The following is a 17,823-nucleotide window of genomic DNA, read 5'->3' on the forward strand; positions in this document are numbered from 1 at the left end:
TACAAAAGGAAAATATTTATGCCGTTCTTTTATTGAGATTGTGTCAATCTGGAAACAGATGGACAGACAATAAGAAGGGGAAATACACGCCAGATTAATGGGAGCAAGATGCCCTAGCAGCCATTCCCAAAGTGCAGTTTGCTACACCGCAGGATTTTGTCACCTGGCTTATCCAAGGGGAAAAGCATATCCAGTTGTGCCTAGAGCATCTAAGCACCCGTCAATACTGTGGCACTAACAGGATTGCAAGAGTTCAAACTCAGCGCAGCGAGCGCCCATGGATTCCCAGGAGAACATCACAAATGATCACACACAAAAATGGACAGCCCGTTGTTATTAGAGAGGGATGCTTTTCTCTAGATTTTCTAATTGTTCCTCGAAAAATTTGATCTGTTCTTCGAGGTCCTTCTGTTCAATCAACAAAGAAGTCTTCAGTTGCACAAAGTGCCTGTAGGCCTGGAGCTGCTGGTCTGTCAGGTATTTGGCAAGGATCCCAGCCACCACCCGCTCCCTGCGATCCAGGTTCTCTTTCAGGTCCTTTGCATCCTCCCGTTGTCTAGACAAGAGCTTGTGCCGTTCATTCAACGATTGCTAATAGGATGAAAAAACAAAGCAGCACACTATGAAACCTCATAATTCCTGGCAGACTGCAGATCTCCATTTGGAAGCCATGGTCGATTTAGTTTAATTGCTTCCTCCTGTGGGCTTTGTGTTCCACATGAGTTTTTTGTAGATCAAATGACTCACTCTCGTGGCTTGTAAGGTAAAGACACCCAGTAAATCCCAACAAGGCTCACTCCTTCCACAGAGCCCTCAGGACAAAACTGAATGCACTTCATATTCTCATAATTTCGAGTATTCTGTGTCCATATATAGTTTCAATTAGAAGCTCTTTAAGGCATGCACCTTTGTATTTTCTGAGTTGCACGTGGCCAGAGTGCCACTGTCAAGTGAAAAATATACTGTGACTTGAAAGGCATAGGCAAGAAAGTAACTTTGATGCAAGCAGTAAATGCTTGTCAAATACACAAGAATCAAGCCTCATCTGCTCTATGGGATTTTAACACCCACAACATTTTAACCAATTTTCCTTCATCTGTAATGATTGGCACAGGGATGGCACTGCTGGAAAATCCCCAGGTTCAGGACTATGTCCATAAGTACAGCACAGAGCAACTGTCAGCACCTGCATCCCCAGCACAGCAGCTGGATCCAAGGCTGCTGGGGCAACTGTAGTGACTGGGAGAAACTTGTGAAAATATTGCACATGCTCAAGTCTTTATAGAGCACGTGATTCCAAGTCTCCAATTAATGATTTTAATGCATTTGCTATGAAGAGTACAGATGTAGCACTAAAGAAACCAGCTTGCCACCAGCCACGAAACATGAAGGCTGTTTGGTGTGAAATGCTGCCCAGAATTATTCATGGACATCTTAGAGCAGGTAGATCCAGCTTCTCCACATCTACATCTAAATAATGGCAAACCTCTAGAGCAGCACAGTAAAGGAGCACACAGCTCCAGGAAACCCCAGCAGTAATGCCATGCTTTCTTGTTTCCTAATAAGAAATAACAGCAGCAGGTTTTGTTTTGATAAATGCATGCCTAGAAGCAGTAAGGACAGCAGGAAATCATTGTCCCTAGGCTAAGCTTATCTTTTCTAGAAAAAAAAAGTGTATTTCAGACTCAGTAAGATTTTCTGGTAGCATGAGACGATTCCCAGTTTTCCACTAGAACCTGCTGCTCAAGTTAAACTCCGGGGAACTTTATCTGACGGTACAACCACTTCCTCCTCCTGCTCCCTATAAGACGAGCTCATTAAGTGAGATAAGCTTTCTAAAGTAGCAATTACCAGTGGGCAGAAACCCACCCCAGCTGCACAGGTTGTGATCTGACCCCGGGGAGCAGCCATGGGCTGGATGGCCTCACAGCTCAGCCCGGTGTGCAGCTCACCAGCACGCAGGGCTGGTGGGAAGCGAGGCGAGTGCAGCCCCGCGGGACAGACGTGGACAGAACTAATTAAGTACTCGGTGCTCTCAGTACTCACCTTCTCCTCAGCATCTGTGTTGCCATCGATCTTCCTGATGGCGTTCTGGACGCGGGCGAGGCGGCTGGACAAGCAGAGCAGCAGGCTCACCACCTTCTCCAGGTCGCCGATGAACATCAGGTAGCGCTCAAACTCATTGGGCTTGCAGGCAGCACGCACGGCAGCCTCCAGCTCCTCACCACGCTCTGCACACTCCTTGGCCTCGGCAAGGACCAGCTCCCTGTCCTCCGCCAGCACCCGCACTTTGGCCCTAAGGCTGGAGATGAGCTCCAGCTGCAAAGGGAAAAAAAAAAAAAAGCATAGAAAAAATGCACTGCTGAAGATAAGCCGTATCATTTACAAAGAATGGATTCTTCTCGTGACATCTGTGCCACACTTAAAATAATTTCAAGCTCTGGGAAAGAAGAAAAGGAAGATTATCCGTGGTATACTTAATTCTCGAACTCCGAAAAGCAAACAACTGATCATCGCCTCAATTGGTGGCATAACTCCTCACTCAGAGAGCTCCCAGCCAGAGCCAGCAGCGAACTACTACAAAGATTTCCACGTGTTTAAACATGGTTATGCTCAGATACGTGAGTGTGAAGCCACGGCTCTATTACTCTGCTGCACAGACTGGAATTTCATTTCACAGAGAAAGGCAGCTGTGCAGGTGATTCCATTCAGCCCAAGGGCCTGGTGGCAGAGCAGGTGCAGGAGGCTGCTGAATACCAAAGTGTTGATATGGAGAAAGGCTCCTAGATCAGAGAGGGATAAGAACTGCCACAGTTGTTTAGAAATAGGCCGATGGCACCATAAAGAGCAGCAGCAGCAGATCAACAGCAGAAAATATCCCTATGCCCACAGCAGGAGGAATTTCAAGAGGGCTGATTGTAATTACCTGATATGGAGAATAGCCAAGTTTCTACAGGAAAAAAAATAGTGTAATTCCTCAAAGCTGTGTGTTACCATTCTAAGATGCCACATTCCTATCTGTAAAACTGGCATCCAGCCATGCCCACCTCTATTCCCTGCACGTATGGGAATTCATAGGCCACTAGTGTAAAACGCTGCCAGTTCTCACCATGTTAAAAACATTTATTATTTATTGCTCATTATTTAGGCTGCCAACTGTTATGAATTTTACAGATATGGAGACCACGTTCGAATGGCTCACAAGCCAGGAGCTGTGCCGGAACAAGGAAGCAGACAATCAAACAATCCCAAGCAACCCATGGGTGTGCTGCACACACTGCTCCCATGGCCGGCTGAAGGTCGGCACGTGGAAGGAGAGACCGGAATGAAATCAGGCAGAATTTAAACACCACCATTTGTGATCACCTTGCCCATTCCTAGCACATTACCTACTGGAAAGAAAAGACTGACTCGAAGTTATACACCAAACATAATCACTGGGATAAAAGCTATGAATAAAAGCATCCACAATAATAGATGTGATGCAAATAAGTTTGTGTCGTGGTGAAGAAGCAACAATTCATCTGATGGTCATCTACCTTCTTACATGTGATGTCATCTAAGTCCTTCGTGTCATCTCCACTCCTGCCCAGTGCATGGTTTCCCTTCCCAGTGGGATCTTCACTCCTTTGCTTGATGGTGAGTTCAGATTCAGGACATTCTTCTGTCACATCCCCACTGCTTTTCCTGCTGTTCAAACAGAAAATAACCTGTGACAAACACTGAGTACTGTTCACAAACGCTGCGAACTTGTTTTTAGGTGTCTCTACTTCAGAATCATTTTTCTCTCATCTCACAGCAGGGATGTTTTAGTATTTTAAAGGCTGTGGATGTTTTGGCAGACAAGGATAGTCAGTCCCTTTCAGACAGGTCTCAGGCTGCTCACTGCAGTGCAGGCAGCTCAGCACACTGCTGCCATGCACTCAGTGCAGCAGCATGGCCCCCAGGGCTCCTCCTGTCCCTGCACAGCCCATCTCCCTCTCACGTGCAGCAGATCACAGAAGCTCTGCTCTGCAAAAGCTGTCAGCGTGTAGAAACCATGCAGCTCAGCTGAACAGCACCAAACTCCCCCCAGGCAGAAAGGGGTTAAATTTGTCATACCTCAGATACCCATCCACCAGTGCACAGCTTACTTATTTCTCATGCTTTCAATGCACACAGCACATTTGTTTGCATGCAGCTGTCACAGTGTGCCTTATTCTAGCTTTCTTCCCTCATACACCCTCAGCCTCAGATATTTTTGGACAGGTAAACCAGAAAACTATAATCATTTGCTAATGAAGCAAACATTAGAAAAACACATCTTCTCAGAGCTGGTGTATGTATGACATTCACATGCTATCCTGTCTTAAAAAGGTAGTCAATGGGTTTTGTCTACTTACTCATTCTCCCGTGCACGTCGCACGTCTGCCTTCCTTCTGTGCATTTCCAACATGGAAACATTAACAGGGAAAAGACCCTCCATCAAGTCCAGAGCAGTTTTTCTAACAGGATAAGGCATGAGGACACCAACCAGAGAGCTGTCTTTGGCAATGAGGTCCATTGCAAGCTCCTCGTAACGCCGGTCCTCAGCAGACCACAGCCTCCTTTGGGGCAGGTCCATCTCCCCCTCCTGCAGCTCACCACCTCGGCTGTCGTGTGCAGCTGCTTCCTTTACACCCCGACCTGGGGCTGCCCCTCCATCTCCCTGCTGAGGGTGAGCTGGCAGCACAAGGCAGCTTGCCACATTCCCCTGATCAGCTTCAGCACTGCTTGCCTTCAGCTGCAGCTCCGGGCACGTCGTTAAAGCACTGCCAGTCTGAGATCCACTTCTGCTTTTCTTTTCTACTTGAGCATCTTCCCTGCTTCCGTTTCTCGGGCTGGGGATAGAGCTGCTGGCAGCTGGTTCCTCACTGTGCTGACACAGAGAGCTTCCAACAACACTGTCTCGATGTTTGTGGTTCTGGCATCCGTCTTCCCTGGGATCATGGGAACTGCAAGCATAAAGATAGATGTTCCCTTTATTGGAGATGATTCCTCTATAGCAGACACTTTGCCATACTGTTAAGCAGCTGCAGGTAACTGAAGGTAAAGGCCACCATAAGCAATTATGTTCATGAAGGTACTGTAAGCAGGAACAGGTACTTGTAAAATATATGTAGGACCAGACCTGTGAGCACAGAGGCCCCACTGAACTCAAGGTGACTGTACAGTTGTGCAGCCCACCCTCTGCAGTAATGGTGTTCATGCATACACACCCACATGAAAATGAGCAGTGCAGCCCAGCCACGCGTGTGAATAACAGTGTGCTGACACGACTGAGGGAACAAAACTTTCTTCGCCCACTAGCATTTTTTAAAATAAAACACAGTGATTGTGAGGGCAGAGAAGAAAGGAAAAGCAGAGGGATTCAATGAAAGGGGCTTTTTTTTAAGCCCTGATTTGACTTGACCTACAAACTTCAAAGTTGTAGGCACAAAGCAGAAGTTTTGTCCCACAAAATGGGCACAGAGTTCACCTCAGTGCTTGTCAACCTAAACTAAGGTCACAAAGTCAACACAGCCAAGAGAAAAATTTGTCCTTTCCCCCCACTGCTGCTAACCCTGGTGCAACAGATGGCAATGGCCTTCCCAAAGCCAACTGAATGTAAGCATTTTCCTTCCCTGACACAGACTGGAGCAGTGGAGGGACTTCCCAGCTAGGGATGGGGATGGCAGTGTGCCTTGGGAAGAGATGCACACAGTGACCACAGTCACTCTCCCTGCAGGTCTTACATGGAGCAACCTTTGGAGTAATTAACAGCACAAACATGACCTGTGTGCTCTGCATTTCCCACCACAGCTCCATAGCACTTTCCTGGGAGAAAAACCAAGAGAACAAATAAGATACAAGTGCTGCAGTGAAATCCATACTTCAAGTTCTTTCCCAAAGATAATCATCTAAATTAGTTACTAATTAAACTATACTGGGCTTTTCATCTCTGTTACTCAGCATATGTTACAGAACTCTGCCCTTCCACTGCTCTGTCTTAAACCCCAAGTGAAACAGACGGAGGTGCCGAGCTAAAAGGGAATGTTTAAGCAAAAGCCCAAATCTCAGGAAGATGTGAATGGCTTTTGCTAAGAGGAGCAGGCCTCCAGGAGCCATCTGGGGCTGCTCAAGTAACTGAAACAGCAGAAATCCTATTTATAGAGGTTATTATACAGGCGTCAGCTTTATTTCTGTGTCGAGACAAAGCTCAGGTTCTTTTCACCCCTGCTGCTAAAGCAAGCGAAACGGATACCAAGACTTAACACACCTTGCTTCTAGCTAGTTATTTGTAAACAGCACGATATCTCTTTTTTTCTTTGAGAAAGCAGAGCCACAAGGCTCCGCTGTCACCCAGGAGGCACACGTGCACGCACACACACACACACACACGCGCATGCACGCGCATCCTGCAGCACTGCAGCCCCCGTTGTTCAGCGCAGCTGCGGCCGTCTCCAATGGTCACACGAGGGAGCTGTGCTTCCAGAGGAGCAGCTCAGGCACACAGCACTGACACACTTCTCTGCTCGGGAGAAACGATGTTAAAGGTCACCCCAGCATGAAAACAAGTTTTTTGTTTTTTTTTGTTTTTAAAGCATAGTACACAAACATTCCCGTATGGCCAACGAAGGATGCTAAGAAAGGAAGAGGGGAGCAGGCAGTCACACCCAGCACTAAGCTGTCACTGCTTGAACATGGCCTCTGCTACGCTTTAGGAGCAGAGAACGGATAAACACATCCCCAGAAGATGGGCTACCCCAACACAGAGCGGTGATGAGGCTGGAGGGGCTCTGGGTGTGGGAGGGGCTCTGGGAGGTCTTGTGCCTCTGGGTGAGCTCTGCCCTGCCCCATGAGCTCAGGTCAAGGTTTTGTGTCCCTCAGAAGAAGACGACAGCCATGTGCCCCACAGCAGCACTCCTGCAGCCTTACCTGGGGGTGCTGATGTGGTTTCCACAAGGCCGGGCTGGTGGCACCGCACAGCTGGCACATCTGTCTGCAGCCTGGAAATGAGAGCAGCACACGGTACAGGCAGCACTCAGACCATGCAGCTGCATTAGCAACGGATGGGTCCTTCACTTGGATTCCAGTTTTTTGGGAATTTCCCAAAGGGTTAGTTTTAGACAGAAGCTTTTCTTCCACCGCCTTCCACCTCCCCCCCTTTGCAACAGCTGTGCACTAATTGTGCAGGTGCTTCTGTCCAGACCAAGCACACTTCTGTCACAGAAAGTTTCTACCTTTATGCACTCGTGAAGTTTCTACCTTTATGCACTCGTGTTGCAGCTCTTTGCATTAAAAGACACCTGTTTGTCTGCAATACATCCTTACAAAATATTTTTGAGAATACCATTGTTATTGTTAACCATAAATACATAATACGTTAAAATTGTCAGCACTTCTCTTCAAATCCCCCGTCCCAATTACTTCTGCACGCTGCAAAAGCAGAGCATAGGCTTTGCTTTCAAGCAGCAATGTAGCATTTCCTACAGATTAAGCAGACATGCCTTCACCCCAACTTCCTCCACTCCCTGCCAGAAGCCACGCACTGATCTCTCACTCCTGATGAGGAGCAGGATTCCCAGAGACCAGTCCAGCCGCTCCCTCTGCAGCAGAAGGCTGCACCCTGCCACCCCAACACTGCTCACCTGCATGGAAGGATGCTCCAATTCCCTCCCCTGGGCAGCAGCACCCGACGGAGGGATGCTCTGCACAGACACACACTCGGGGCTGCAGCTGCAATCCGGTGCAGCAGGATGCAGGCTGGGCTTTGCTGGCACCGTCCCGCATCCATCGTCTGCATTTGGTGGGGGAACAGGTGAAGAAGGAGGGAAAACGTCTGGTGCTGCTTCTTCAGAGAACACGTGGCAGGAAGCCTCATTGCTTGGTGTCTTTCTGCTCTCACTGAGGTTGGAGCTCCTGCCAGGAGGCCATTTAGGATGCAAAGGCCCCATCTGCAGGGGTGGTTTATGTGGTGGGGTGTGCTGCGTGCTGCCTGGTCTCTGACTGATCTTCCGTTCCATGTACTCCATCAGTGCAGTGTGCTGGATTTGCTTCAGCTCCGTCCTTGAGATGCTTGAACTGGAAAGTGCCCTCCCTCTGCTCTCTGAAGTCCTTCTCCTGGCTGTGGCCATATCCTGCTCGGTGCTCTCATCACTGCCTCTGTTCCCCTGGGCTTCCTTATCTGCCAGCTGATTGAGTTTCTCAGGTTCAGAATAACACAGTTTCTTTTCCTCTTTTGTCAACCTTTTCCTTCCCCCCAGCCGACCTGCTTGTGGCCTCTTAATTTCTGTGTCTTTATTGAAACCTTCCAAGGATTCAAGGTGAGAAGCAGAACAAAGAGCAGGTCTGGAATCCTCACTTGCAATGGACAATGAGAAAGATCTAAGGTGCTCAATTGAAGGCCTTTTGGAGGGCTTCTGCCTTAGCCTAACAGGCAAACTCATTTGTAAGTCTTTTCTTTTAAAGGAAGTTTCTCTCAGAACCTTTTTCTGAGCCACTTTAAGTTTCTCCCTGTAGTCATTCTTAGAACTCTCCTCCATGGATGAAGCAGGACTCCCGAGAGCGATGTCCTCAGCCTCATTCAGGGGATCCCCATTGGCACAGTGCTGGCGATGCTCAGCCTTTCGGGGCTGACTGCTTTCCCTCTGCATCTCTGTGCTCCATGCTGAGGCAGTGTGGCTGCTTGTTGCAAATCCCTTTGGTGAGCTCCTCACACCCTCTGGACATTGGGTGAGCTTGCTGTGGTGTGTGGTGTTGGCAGCCCTTCCCCCAGACAGGTAATAAAGCATTGGGGTTGTCTGTCTGGTTATTTGCTCACCAGCAGGATCACACAGCGCATGTCTTAAGAGCTCTTGCTGAAGTCCAGGCTGACATTTCTGATAAGGAATAGGAGGTTGCCCTTGCTCTAGCTGCACGTTAAGGCCAGGGCTGCTACTTTTGGCACAATCTTCATTTAAAGGTTGTGATGAGGAATCTTCCTTTGATCTAAGAAAAGCCAGTTGCTCAGTATTATCACAGCATTGCTTATTGCCATGATCCAACTTCCCAGAGGGAGGCTGCTCCAATTCTACAGCATCATAGCTGCAGGACAGCAGCAGCTTCTGCATTTTGCCTTGTGGATTCAGAAGTGGTTCCCTAACAACATTCACAATTTCTCCTTTGTAGTCATAGCACCCATTTTTATCTGTACAGATGCTGGACTTCCTGAATGCATTTTTTATAGGGAGAGCATTCTCCGTACATTTCAAATCACAAATGTCCTCAAACACCTCCTGACCCACGTTCAGAGGCAGCTCAGCACAGAGAGGGCACTGAGCACACAGTGGGGATCCCTTCCATTGGCTTTGCAGCTCTGCATCCCCCAGCACCGCCTGGTGTGCACTGCATGGGCACAGCTCATCCCCTCCTGCATCACCAGCAGCTCCAGGGCGGCTGTGTGCAGATGTGTAGGGCCTGGGCTTCACCTCTTCAGAAACACTGTGCATGTGAGCTGAACCGTAAGCAGACAGAATTTTAGGGATGTTAGCCATGGAGTCAGTCTTCAAATATTCTTGAAAAATGAAGGAAGATGGCCTGCTGTAAACGTGGGGGTTACTTCTCCTCGCAGGCTTTTGGGATGGGCTCCACTCTCCATTTTCTTCTGTCCTTAACCCCTGAAGTTTTGATACAGGTACTCCATCTGCAGAACCACAAGGACCCTTATTTTCCAGAGCCCTTCTCCTAGCTGCCACCATAGCTGGCTCAGTGCTTCCAGCCCCTGTTTGGCCACGCGATACACTCACCACCTGGCTGTCCACGCAAGGAGCTGGATGCTGCACACTGCACTCACTGAGACCTCCAGAGTTCTGCCTCCCCCTCCGCTTCGTGCTTTCCAGGTGTCTGGTGACTCTGTAGCTGTCGAGCCGCGTGGGAGGAGAGGGCGGAGGTGCAGCTGGAGGCAGCATCCCCTGGTCCAGCATCCCATGGGAAGGAGTGCTACTGCTGCACTCAGCAAGAGCAGGGCTGTGAGAGGAAGCAGGGATGCCCTGGGCTGGTACCTGGCACGGCTGCAGGCATCTGAGAGCAGAGCTTGCTGCACTGAGGTTATAAATGCCTCTTACATATTCCGAGTCCATGTACGGCACCTGCTCTGAAGCTGAACAGCAGTCTGCTTCATAACACGATGGGGTGTGATGCTCTGGAACATTTGAACCCCCTGAAAAAGAGCTGTACGCAGAGTCTGCTCGCCCAGGGAGGTGCAGGACGTGGTCTGTGCTGCCAAGGGACGGCACTGGGGACAGACGGCTGCTGTCAGGAGCAGCTGTGGGTTCCATCAGTGCTCCTATTCCACCGCCGTGCCTGCGAGGCCATCTCTCTGTCTCGTTCTCAGACACAGCCATGGGAAGACTTTCCAGGAAGCTGTCCGATTAGATATCCACACCCACGTCGTTGGAAAAGCCCATTTTGCACAGCAGCCGCGTTCCAACAATATCTAGAGGATCCTAACATGGAGAGGAGAAAAAAAAATGGTGAAAAGAGTTGGTGGGAGGATGGTGGGGCACTCAGGGGAGCAGGCAGTGAGCATCACACACCTGTTGAAAATGAGAACTAGAAAGCAATATTCAGAGAAGCTACATAGCTGCAGTAGTTACAGGGATCTTGGAACCATCAATTCCTTCACTGCAAACACAACAACTAAGTTTTTAATAACAAGACTTCTCTAGATCTTCACTAAATGTAAGGCTGCATACAACTAGAAGACATAACCTTCTCGTTATGACTGCAAATACCAAGGGACAAAATCAGAGCCTGATTCTGAGGCTACTTAAAAATAAATCTGAGAGGTTAAAATTCCAGCTCAGATGCTCCCTGATCCCAGAGGTACCCAAACACACATGGAGCACAGATAGGGCTCCATGAAATGCCCAAGGGATGCAGAGCAGTGCTTTGGGAGATTCTCACAGCCATGGGTCAGCACCCAGCTCTCAGTTGGATCAACACAGCCCTCCTCTGAACAGCAGGAGGTTTTGCAATCACAATGCTGCAATTACAACACGCAGAGTGCACCTGAGCCTGCCAGCACCACTGTATTTCTGCTCAGAAGCTCTCATACAGAACATGTGGACAGCTGCACTGAGCGAGTAGCACAGAGATTAGCCCAGAAGAATGATCAAATGGGAAGAAATCATGATGTCTATCAGCCCCATCAGCCCCCTCAGAGCCCTGCTCCTCTAAACCATCCACTGTTCCTCAGGAGAGCAAGAACCAAACGAGCAGGATGTAAATGATGCACTGTTGAAGTGAACTTCCATGCCATGTCAATCCACACTTAAAAATACCTATCCTGGAAGACCCTTCCCAGAGCCTTACAGCAAGTGCCTTGAGGAGACTGGTGGTACCCAGGTGAGGGGTTCTGTGATCAGTAACAAATCACAGATTTCAAACAACAGGCAAATGCTTTTATGTCTGATGTTAGGAACTGCCCTGCCAACATTCCAGAGGCACCAGAATAAAGTTCACACGCAACAAATACAGAACTCTTGTGGAGTCGAGAAAGCAGCCCATGTTCATTAGCAGCACTTGACATTTACTCTGAGCCTTACACAACACACACAGGTTTACTCTGAGAAATGGGATCTGTGCAGGCAGCCACGTAAGGGGCACCAGCAGGCTGCAGGAGGTGGCCATGCTGTGTGTGACCCCCCCGGCTGCTTCTGCAGCTTCACACCCCTCTGATGTGCACACTGGTGGTACAAATCCCAATGGAAACCCAACCTGGTGAGCCTGACAGGTCACAGGCAGCAGCCACGTTTAGGAACTCCCATTTAGATCAGCTGTAAGGATTAATTAGTTATTAAAAGATGGCAAACAAATAAATAGCTCCAAGAGCCTTCAGAAATGAGCTCCTCCATAGCGATGCTCCTCCTGGAGAAAGGCAAATGGTTTCCAGATCCTACCGCAGTTCTGCTCGTCTGTCTTCAACACAGAGGTTGGACTCAGATTTCCATCCTCTGTTCCTGACAGCACACAGAGCAGGGGGCCTCGCAGGGCTGGCGGACAGACAGATCCCAAAGCTGATGCTGCTGTTTAATCAAAAAACACCACATTCCTGCCCTGTTTCAAAGACAGTCATGGTATCATTCATCTTCCGCCAAAGGAAGAGATGGATGGAAGCCAAAATACACCAGTTAATCTATAAAGAGAACTTGGACTCGTGGGGCACAGTAAATAAATTAACGAGTTTCTGAGAAATGAAAGGAGCGTAACGCCACAAAGTCGGAATTTCTGCTGCATTCTTCCAGAAATTTCAGTCAGAAATTGACCCGAGGACACTCAGTGAGGTTCCCTCTCCCTCTTCTAACATCATCTAACATGCAGCTGTGAAAGGTATTAGTCTCTCCTTGATAAAGGGGTCACACAACAAACATCAGCAGCTGCTGCTGAAGTTTCATCACAACACATTGAAGAATTTCAAGAAATAAAAACCTTAGAAATCTGGTGAAACAAAAACTGTGGGTTTCCTGAAGCCACAGAAGGAGAAAAGCAGAGGAGAGAGTGGCGGTGCTGGAACAGAACGCAGTTGGATGCACCACCTGTGCTGCTGTTACCCCGGGGTTACCCACATCGCCTGCAGAGCAGACAGCCCTCAGAACAGCACCGTCCTCAGCCATGTGCTCCCATGCGGTTCTGTGAGCTCCAGCACCCAGGATGAAGCCCTGTGGGAACCACAGGAGAACCACGAGGCAGCTTCCTCCATCATTCTGATCTTCGTTTTCTAATCAAAACTGTGTTCCAGTGGAACTTCTCCAGGCAGCTCTTTTACATCCCTACCACTGCTAACAGACTGAGCCAAGCCTTTGTCTGGGACGTGCTGGCACAGCTCCATGGAAGTCAGTGGTGCTACCCTGATTTACAACATGAATTTGGCACTCACTTTCCACAGCTATGTGTAGAATTTAAACAACAGACATGCTTTGGTTTTATGTACATCAGTGAAAGACCTTTTGTGGTTTCCTATGCCAGTGTTTCCCAAGATCTCTTTACCCCATTACTTCAGGCTACCCCTGTTTGCCATTTACAGTGAAGTCAGCAACAAAACCAATTTATGTCTCAAGCTTATATGGCACCATAAATAACAGGAAATATACAACTTCAGCTCCTTTGAAGGTGAACTGGAAAAAGCAGCAGCAACCACTGACCCACTGTTTGCAGGACATGGAGGCTCGTAGGATGTCATGAGACGTTCCTTCCCTCGCTGCTGTCTCTCCTGCTCCCTCATGAAGCTGCCTGCAGCCTTTCCTCCTGGTAGCAAAGTGCCAGATAAGCAGGAGGATTTTTTCTCCACTGGAATGCCCTCTGGTCCCACTCTTGCCATGGCTCCGATTTCCTTTAAGTGCAAACTTACAATTGCACATCTTCGAAGTAACAGAAAAGTAGTAAGAGCTGAAGTTATTTGCTGCTCTCCAAAAGTCTCTACTAAAATTTAAATAATACGATAATGAAACACATCTGGAGAGAAAATCCACTGCTGCATTTGTCATCCTGTTTGGGAAGACATTGCTTAAACTCTGGCAGAAAAAAAAAAAAATCATTGACCTCAGTGTGTAAACAAGTGTGTAAAAGCTGCCATTCTCCTTTCACAAGAGCAAGAATTTACTTAAAACTCAACTGACACCACCAGTGGTGCTGCTGTTCTCTCAGCTGGGAGGTGCAGCACTCCCTCATGGAGCTGCCTCTGGCTCTCAGAATGCCCTGGCAAATCTGTAACGCAGTGGGTTCCAGACAAGCTCACCATATTTTCACTGTAAACCTCCAGAAACAAAAAGAAAAAAAGTTGAATTAAAAGTATATCTGAACAAAGGAGAGTGCAAGGGGAAAGGAGGTGTGTTAACAGCACGTCATTCCAGATGCCCAGGGAAGAACTAAGCCCACTAACAACTGCTAAGAGCCAGACAGAAGTTGTTTTAAAAACTCTGAACAAAAATAAAAAAAGTTTATTTCACTTCTGTTCACTTCTTTCTTACGTTTCCTCCAGCTCTGCCCAGGAAACTGCACACGAAGCACAGCCCTCTATGCAAAGCAGTTTGCAAACACAAACGTACAGCCTGTGCTGCATATATTTGACAAAGTAACGTGGTGAAAACGAGCAGCAGGATCTCAGCAGGGACAGCAAGGAGCCCAGTGCTGCACAGCAGAACACGGTGCAGATGTGCTCAGTGCCCCAGGCTGGGTGCTTTATGGGCTCCAATATCGGTGTCTTAGAAGATTTGTTCCAAGTTTCTGCCACGACAGTAGCAGACAAAAAGAACAGGAGTGGCACAGCCATGCCTGCAGGTTCATGCTGTTGCTGTCCATGCTGTCGGTTTTTACTCAGCTTGACACAAGTGCTGTGCACTGAGATCCCTCCTTCAGACAAATGCCAAGGCAGCCCCAGAGCATGCTGCAAGGCTGTGGTGCTCACAGGCTGCCAGCAGGACCCCATGACAGGGGAAGGAGTTGTGCTGCACAACCCTGAGGTCCTTGCAACCAACTGAGCAGGTGAGAGCCTCGTGTCTCTGGCATGTGGGTTGTGGGCAGGGAAGAGCCAGCGACCTGCTGCAGTCAGTTAGCAACTTACTGCTCCTTTAAAGGCAAGCTTTCTTCTAGTTACAGCCTGTTCCTGTTTGACCTCGCTTAGATCACATCAGGTGCTGCTAATTAACCTGTAACTCACTTGCAGGTACACACAGTGCTTGTCCCAGCACGGTGCCACCCCTCTGCATCTGACGCAGAACTATTTTCTGTATCAAATCTCCATTAATCTCAGCAAGCCCTGAGGAGCAGATCCTGGCACTGAACACAGCCGTGCAGGACCCTTGCTCACTTGTTCACTTCCACTGAAGTTTACCAGGTTTACAGTTTACCAAGGCAATCTTCCATCAGAGAAGCAGGAATGACTACTTTACTCGATAAACACAAGCAGAGCTCAAACCTTCATTTGGGACTGACCTATCGGTGTTAGTGGATGAGAAATTATACCTGCACCATATTTTGGGAAATCCAAGAGGATTTCCTCTCCAAAGGATTCTGGAGACAGATGTGACACGCTGCAAAGAGGCTGGCTGCACAAAGCTTCACAGACCTATTTCTGTAAAACTGCCCCTTTTGAACACACAGGTCTGTGGAAACAAAGGTAAAAAAGCCCACAGCTTTTGATACAGATTAATCCATATCAAACTACAACATGCAACTGTTCTCCAAAGAACACAAAGCAAACACTGTGACCAACCTCCCAGCGTTATGTCATGTACATGTTTGTGAATGACCCGCTTCTTATCAAAGGGTAAACACTTTGTGCAAACATTAGCCAAAATTCTTCAGATTCCAATCACTTGCACAGTCTGCAGCACCTGATCCAGCTGTTCTGTGGGCCACCAGATTTGATGGCTCCTGGCTCCATGGGCAGCACTGTGCAGCAGCTCCCTGGGGGTTCCCACAGCCCCACCCAGGGCTCCCTGCACAGAAACCCATGGGCACACAGTGTGGATGACCCACACATTCCCACTGACTGCATCTCTGCTTTCCAGACACATCACGTCTCAGTAGGAGCTGCTCCTCTGACCAGACTGTAATATCCAGAAATTCCAGACAGATGTCTGCAGTCTTCAGATTCCACCACTTTCACACGACTGTCAGAAGGGTGAGGGAAGGAGAAGGACAGCACAGCCACAAAAGCACGGCCGTGCGACCACCCCTGTGCCAGCAGCCCTGCAAACCTTTCTCAGCTTTCCTTTTTTTTTCTAAATAGATGCATTGCCTTTCTTTTGCCCCACTACTTTACAATACAGAACTTTCAATGTTAGGTTTCAAACTTGCCTTGTAGGAGAGCAGCGTATGAAGGTACCACCTGCAACATTCTCAGCAGGCAACTGGAAAACACATCTGCTAACGGGTGTTTTGTAAAGTACCACGTTCCCCACCTAGTGCCATTCCCAGGATTATCACACAGGCAGCTGCCTGGTGGCTGCTGGGGAGATCATGCACCCAAACCAAACAAGGCTGCCCTACAGACACACAATGGGAAGAAAGTCAAAGCACTGGGCGTTATTGAGACAGAGCTGAAATGGGATTTGGATGTGGCTGGCGCCTCTCGAGTGCACAGAAATAAATGTCATCACTGTTTGAGAAATGTGAGTGTTTCATGTAAAAACCACAGAGACAGACTTTTGGTTTTCTGGAGCCACGAGAAGCGTCCCGAGTAATTCAGAAGGGGATGAAAATAATACTTCTTGATACCCTCTGCTCGAGCTGTGATGGCAGCACTGGGCTGGCACAGCCCTTCCCAGCACCATCACTCTGGACAAGAATGTTTGCCACTTGAATCCCACTTGAATTTGGCTGACAGAAGACTGCAGCCCAAATAAAACGTTTTTAGACCCAAGAGCCACGGTCTGATCTCTGACCAGTGATTTAATGAGGAAGATCAGGTTTGGCAATTCTCCACAGCCCCATGAAAGACTTTTTCTGAGCACCCAACAGAGTCTGACCTTTTAATCAGAGCAGTCACCCGCCACATACTTCCCCATTGTCCTCAATTCACTGACTTTCCTCATTCAGCCTCAAAAATGTATCCTGACTTCCATCATCTTTACTCCCCAATCTACTGAACACCAAACACTGCTTGTCCTTTCTAACTCTGAATGCACTCCACAAAACCTGCTTTTGTCAGAAATCACTCCTTCATCCCCAAAACACACGGCTTTCCAGCCTTTCCTATTCCAGCCCTTCCTCCTTCACCACAATTTTCCTTCTTTTTTGTAGCTTGATCAAGCTCACCTAATCCCCAAAACGTATTATCCAAGAACAGAAGGCAAAACATTCAGCAGCACTAAACAACCAGAAACTCTGATGACCTCAGAATTTCAGAAGATAACTTAACGACTGTTGATTTTTACACATGTGTATGGACCAGATCATCTAACATCCAAGAAAACATAAAAGACAACTCAAACCAATTGCAAAGCTCTTGTTCCCTTCGCACTCATATCCTCCCAGTAAGTTTAAAATGATTAAGGCCATAGAACTACACACTTGGAAGACTTTCTCCTTGATGGATAAGCAGTTCCCACATATTTTAGCAGACAGCCCAAACCAACAGATCAGAGCCAGCCATCCCCAAATTTCCCCGAGAGCTCCAGGAGAGCTCCCATGCACTCAGACTTCAGGGAGGATTGGCTGGCTAAGAAATGCCATGAAGTCATCTTCAGAACAATGGTTTTCTGGCATATTCTTTCTTCTGTCCTTAGAAGCTTAATGGATGGCTCTGTCATTGCAACCCAATAGGCCCAGACTGAAAAAGTCTGCAACTTCAGTTTCTCTGTGCTGCAATTATGTTTTCCATAGACAAAGCTGTAAGGAGAGCAGGCGTGGGTGCTCTGCTTCAACCAGCATGACCCAGTGCTGGGCCAGGGGCAGTGCCCTGCTCCCATCTTCTTATTCTGACATAAGAACCAGAAGCCATTCCTTTCCAGCAGACGCCTGTTCTCAGCCTCATTTGTCCATGACTGTGCCTGCAGTTGGGCCGAGGGAGGCAGCAATGTAATATCCAGTTGCAACAGAGCATTCCACTGCAAAAAAACACCAAGTATGTACAAGAAATATATTAGACCTATGTACAAGAAACATATTAGACCGGCCCATTTCTTTGGCAAGTGTTGCATTCAGGTATTTTCCCATATCTTTCATTTGGGCAAAGCTCATAGGTATTTATTCTTACTCACACTAAGTGCTGTTATCACAACAAGAAACAACAAGAAACTACTGATAGTTCAAACCGAACTGGAACCACACAGCAGTGTATCA

The 17,823-nt window shown here is 48.1% G+C and overlaps 1 protein-coding gene across 5 annotated transcripts in view; it reads right to left on the bottom strand.

The window, feature by feature from the left end:
- SHROOM1 (shroom family member 1) overlaps positions 1-17,823 on the bottom strand; it is a 28,822-nt gene continuing 10,999 nt past the window's right edge. For 4 of the 5 annotated variants that reach the window (XM_031598475.2, XM_031598474.2, XM_090150911.1 and 1 more), the window contains 6 exons: positions 7,650-10,484; positions 6,937-7,007; positions 4,383-4,973; positions 3,540-3,690; positions 2,047-2,319; positions 1-591 (listed from right to left, as the gene is read on the bottom strand). In XM_031598475.2, coding sequence (XP_031454335.2) covers positions 337-591; positions 2,047-2,319; positions 3,540-3,690; positions 4,383-4,973; positions 6,937-7,007; positions 7,650-10,382 — 4,074 coding nt within the window. In that variant the 5' untranslated portion in view covers positions 10,383-10,484 and the 3' untranslated portion in view covers positions 1-336. The remainder of the gene's footprint in view (positions 592-2,046; positions 2,320-3,539; positions 3,691-4,382; positions 4,974-6,936; positions 7,008-7,649; positions 10,485-17,823) is intronic. The other variant, XM_090150912.1, reaches the window with a different exon arrangement.

The sequence above is a fragment of the Phasianus colchicus genome, chromosome 15 (genome assembly GCF_987193195.1).
Source record: "Phasianus colchicus chromosome 15, bPhaCol1.hap1.1, whole genome shotgun sequence".
In the NCBI taxonomy this organism is placed as follows: domain Eukaryota; kingdom Metazoa; phylum Chordata; class Aves; order Galliformes; family Phasianidae; genus Phasianus; species Phasianus colchicus.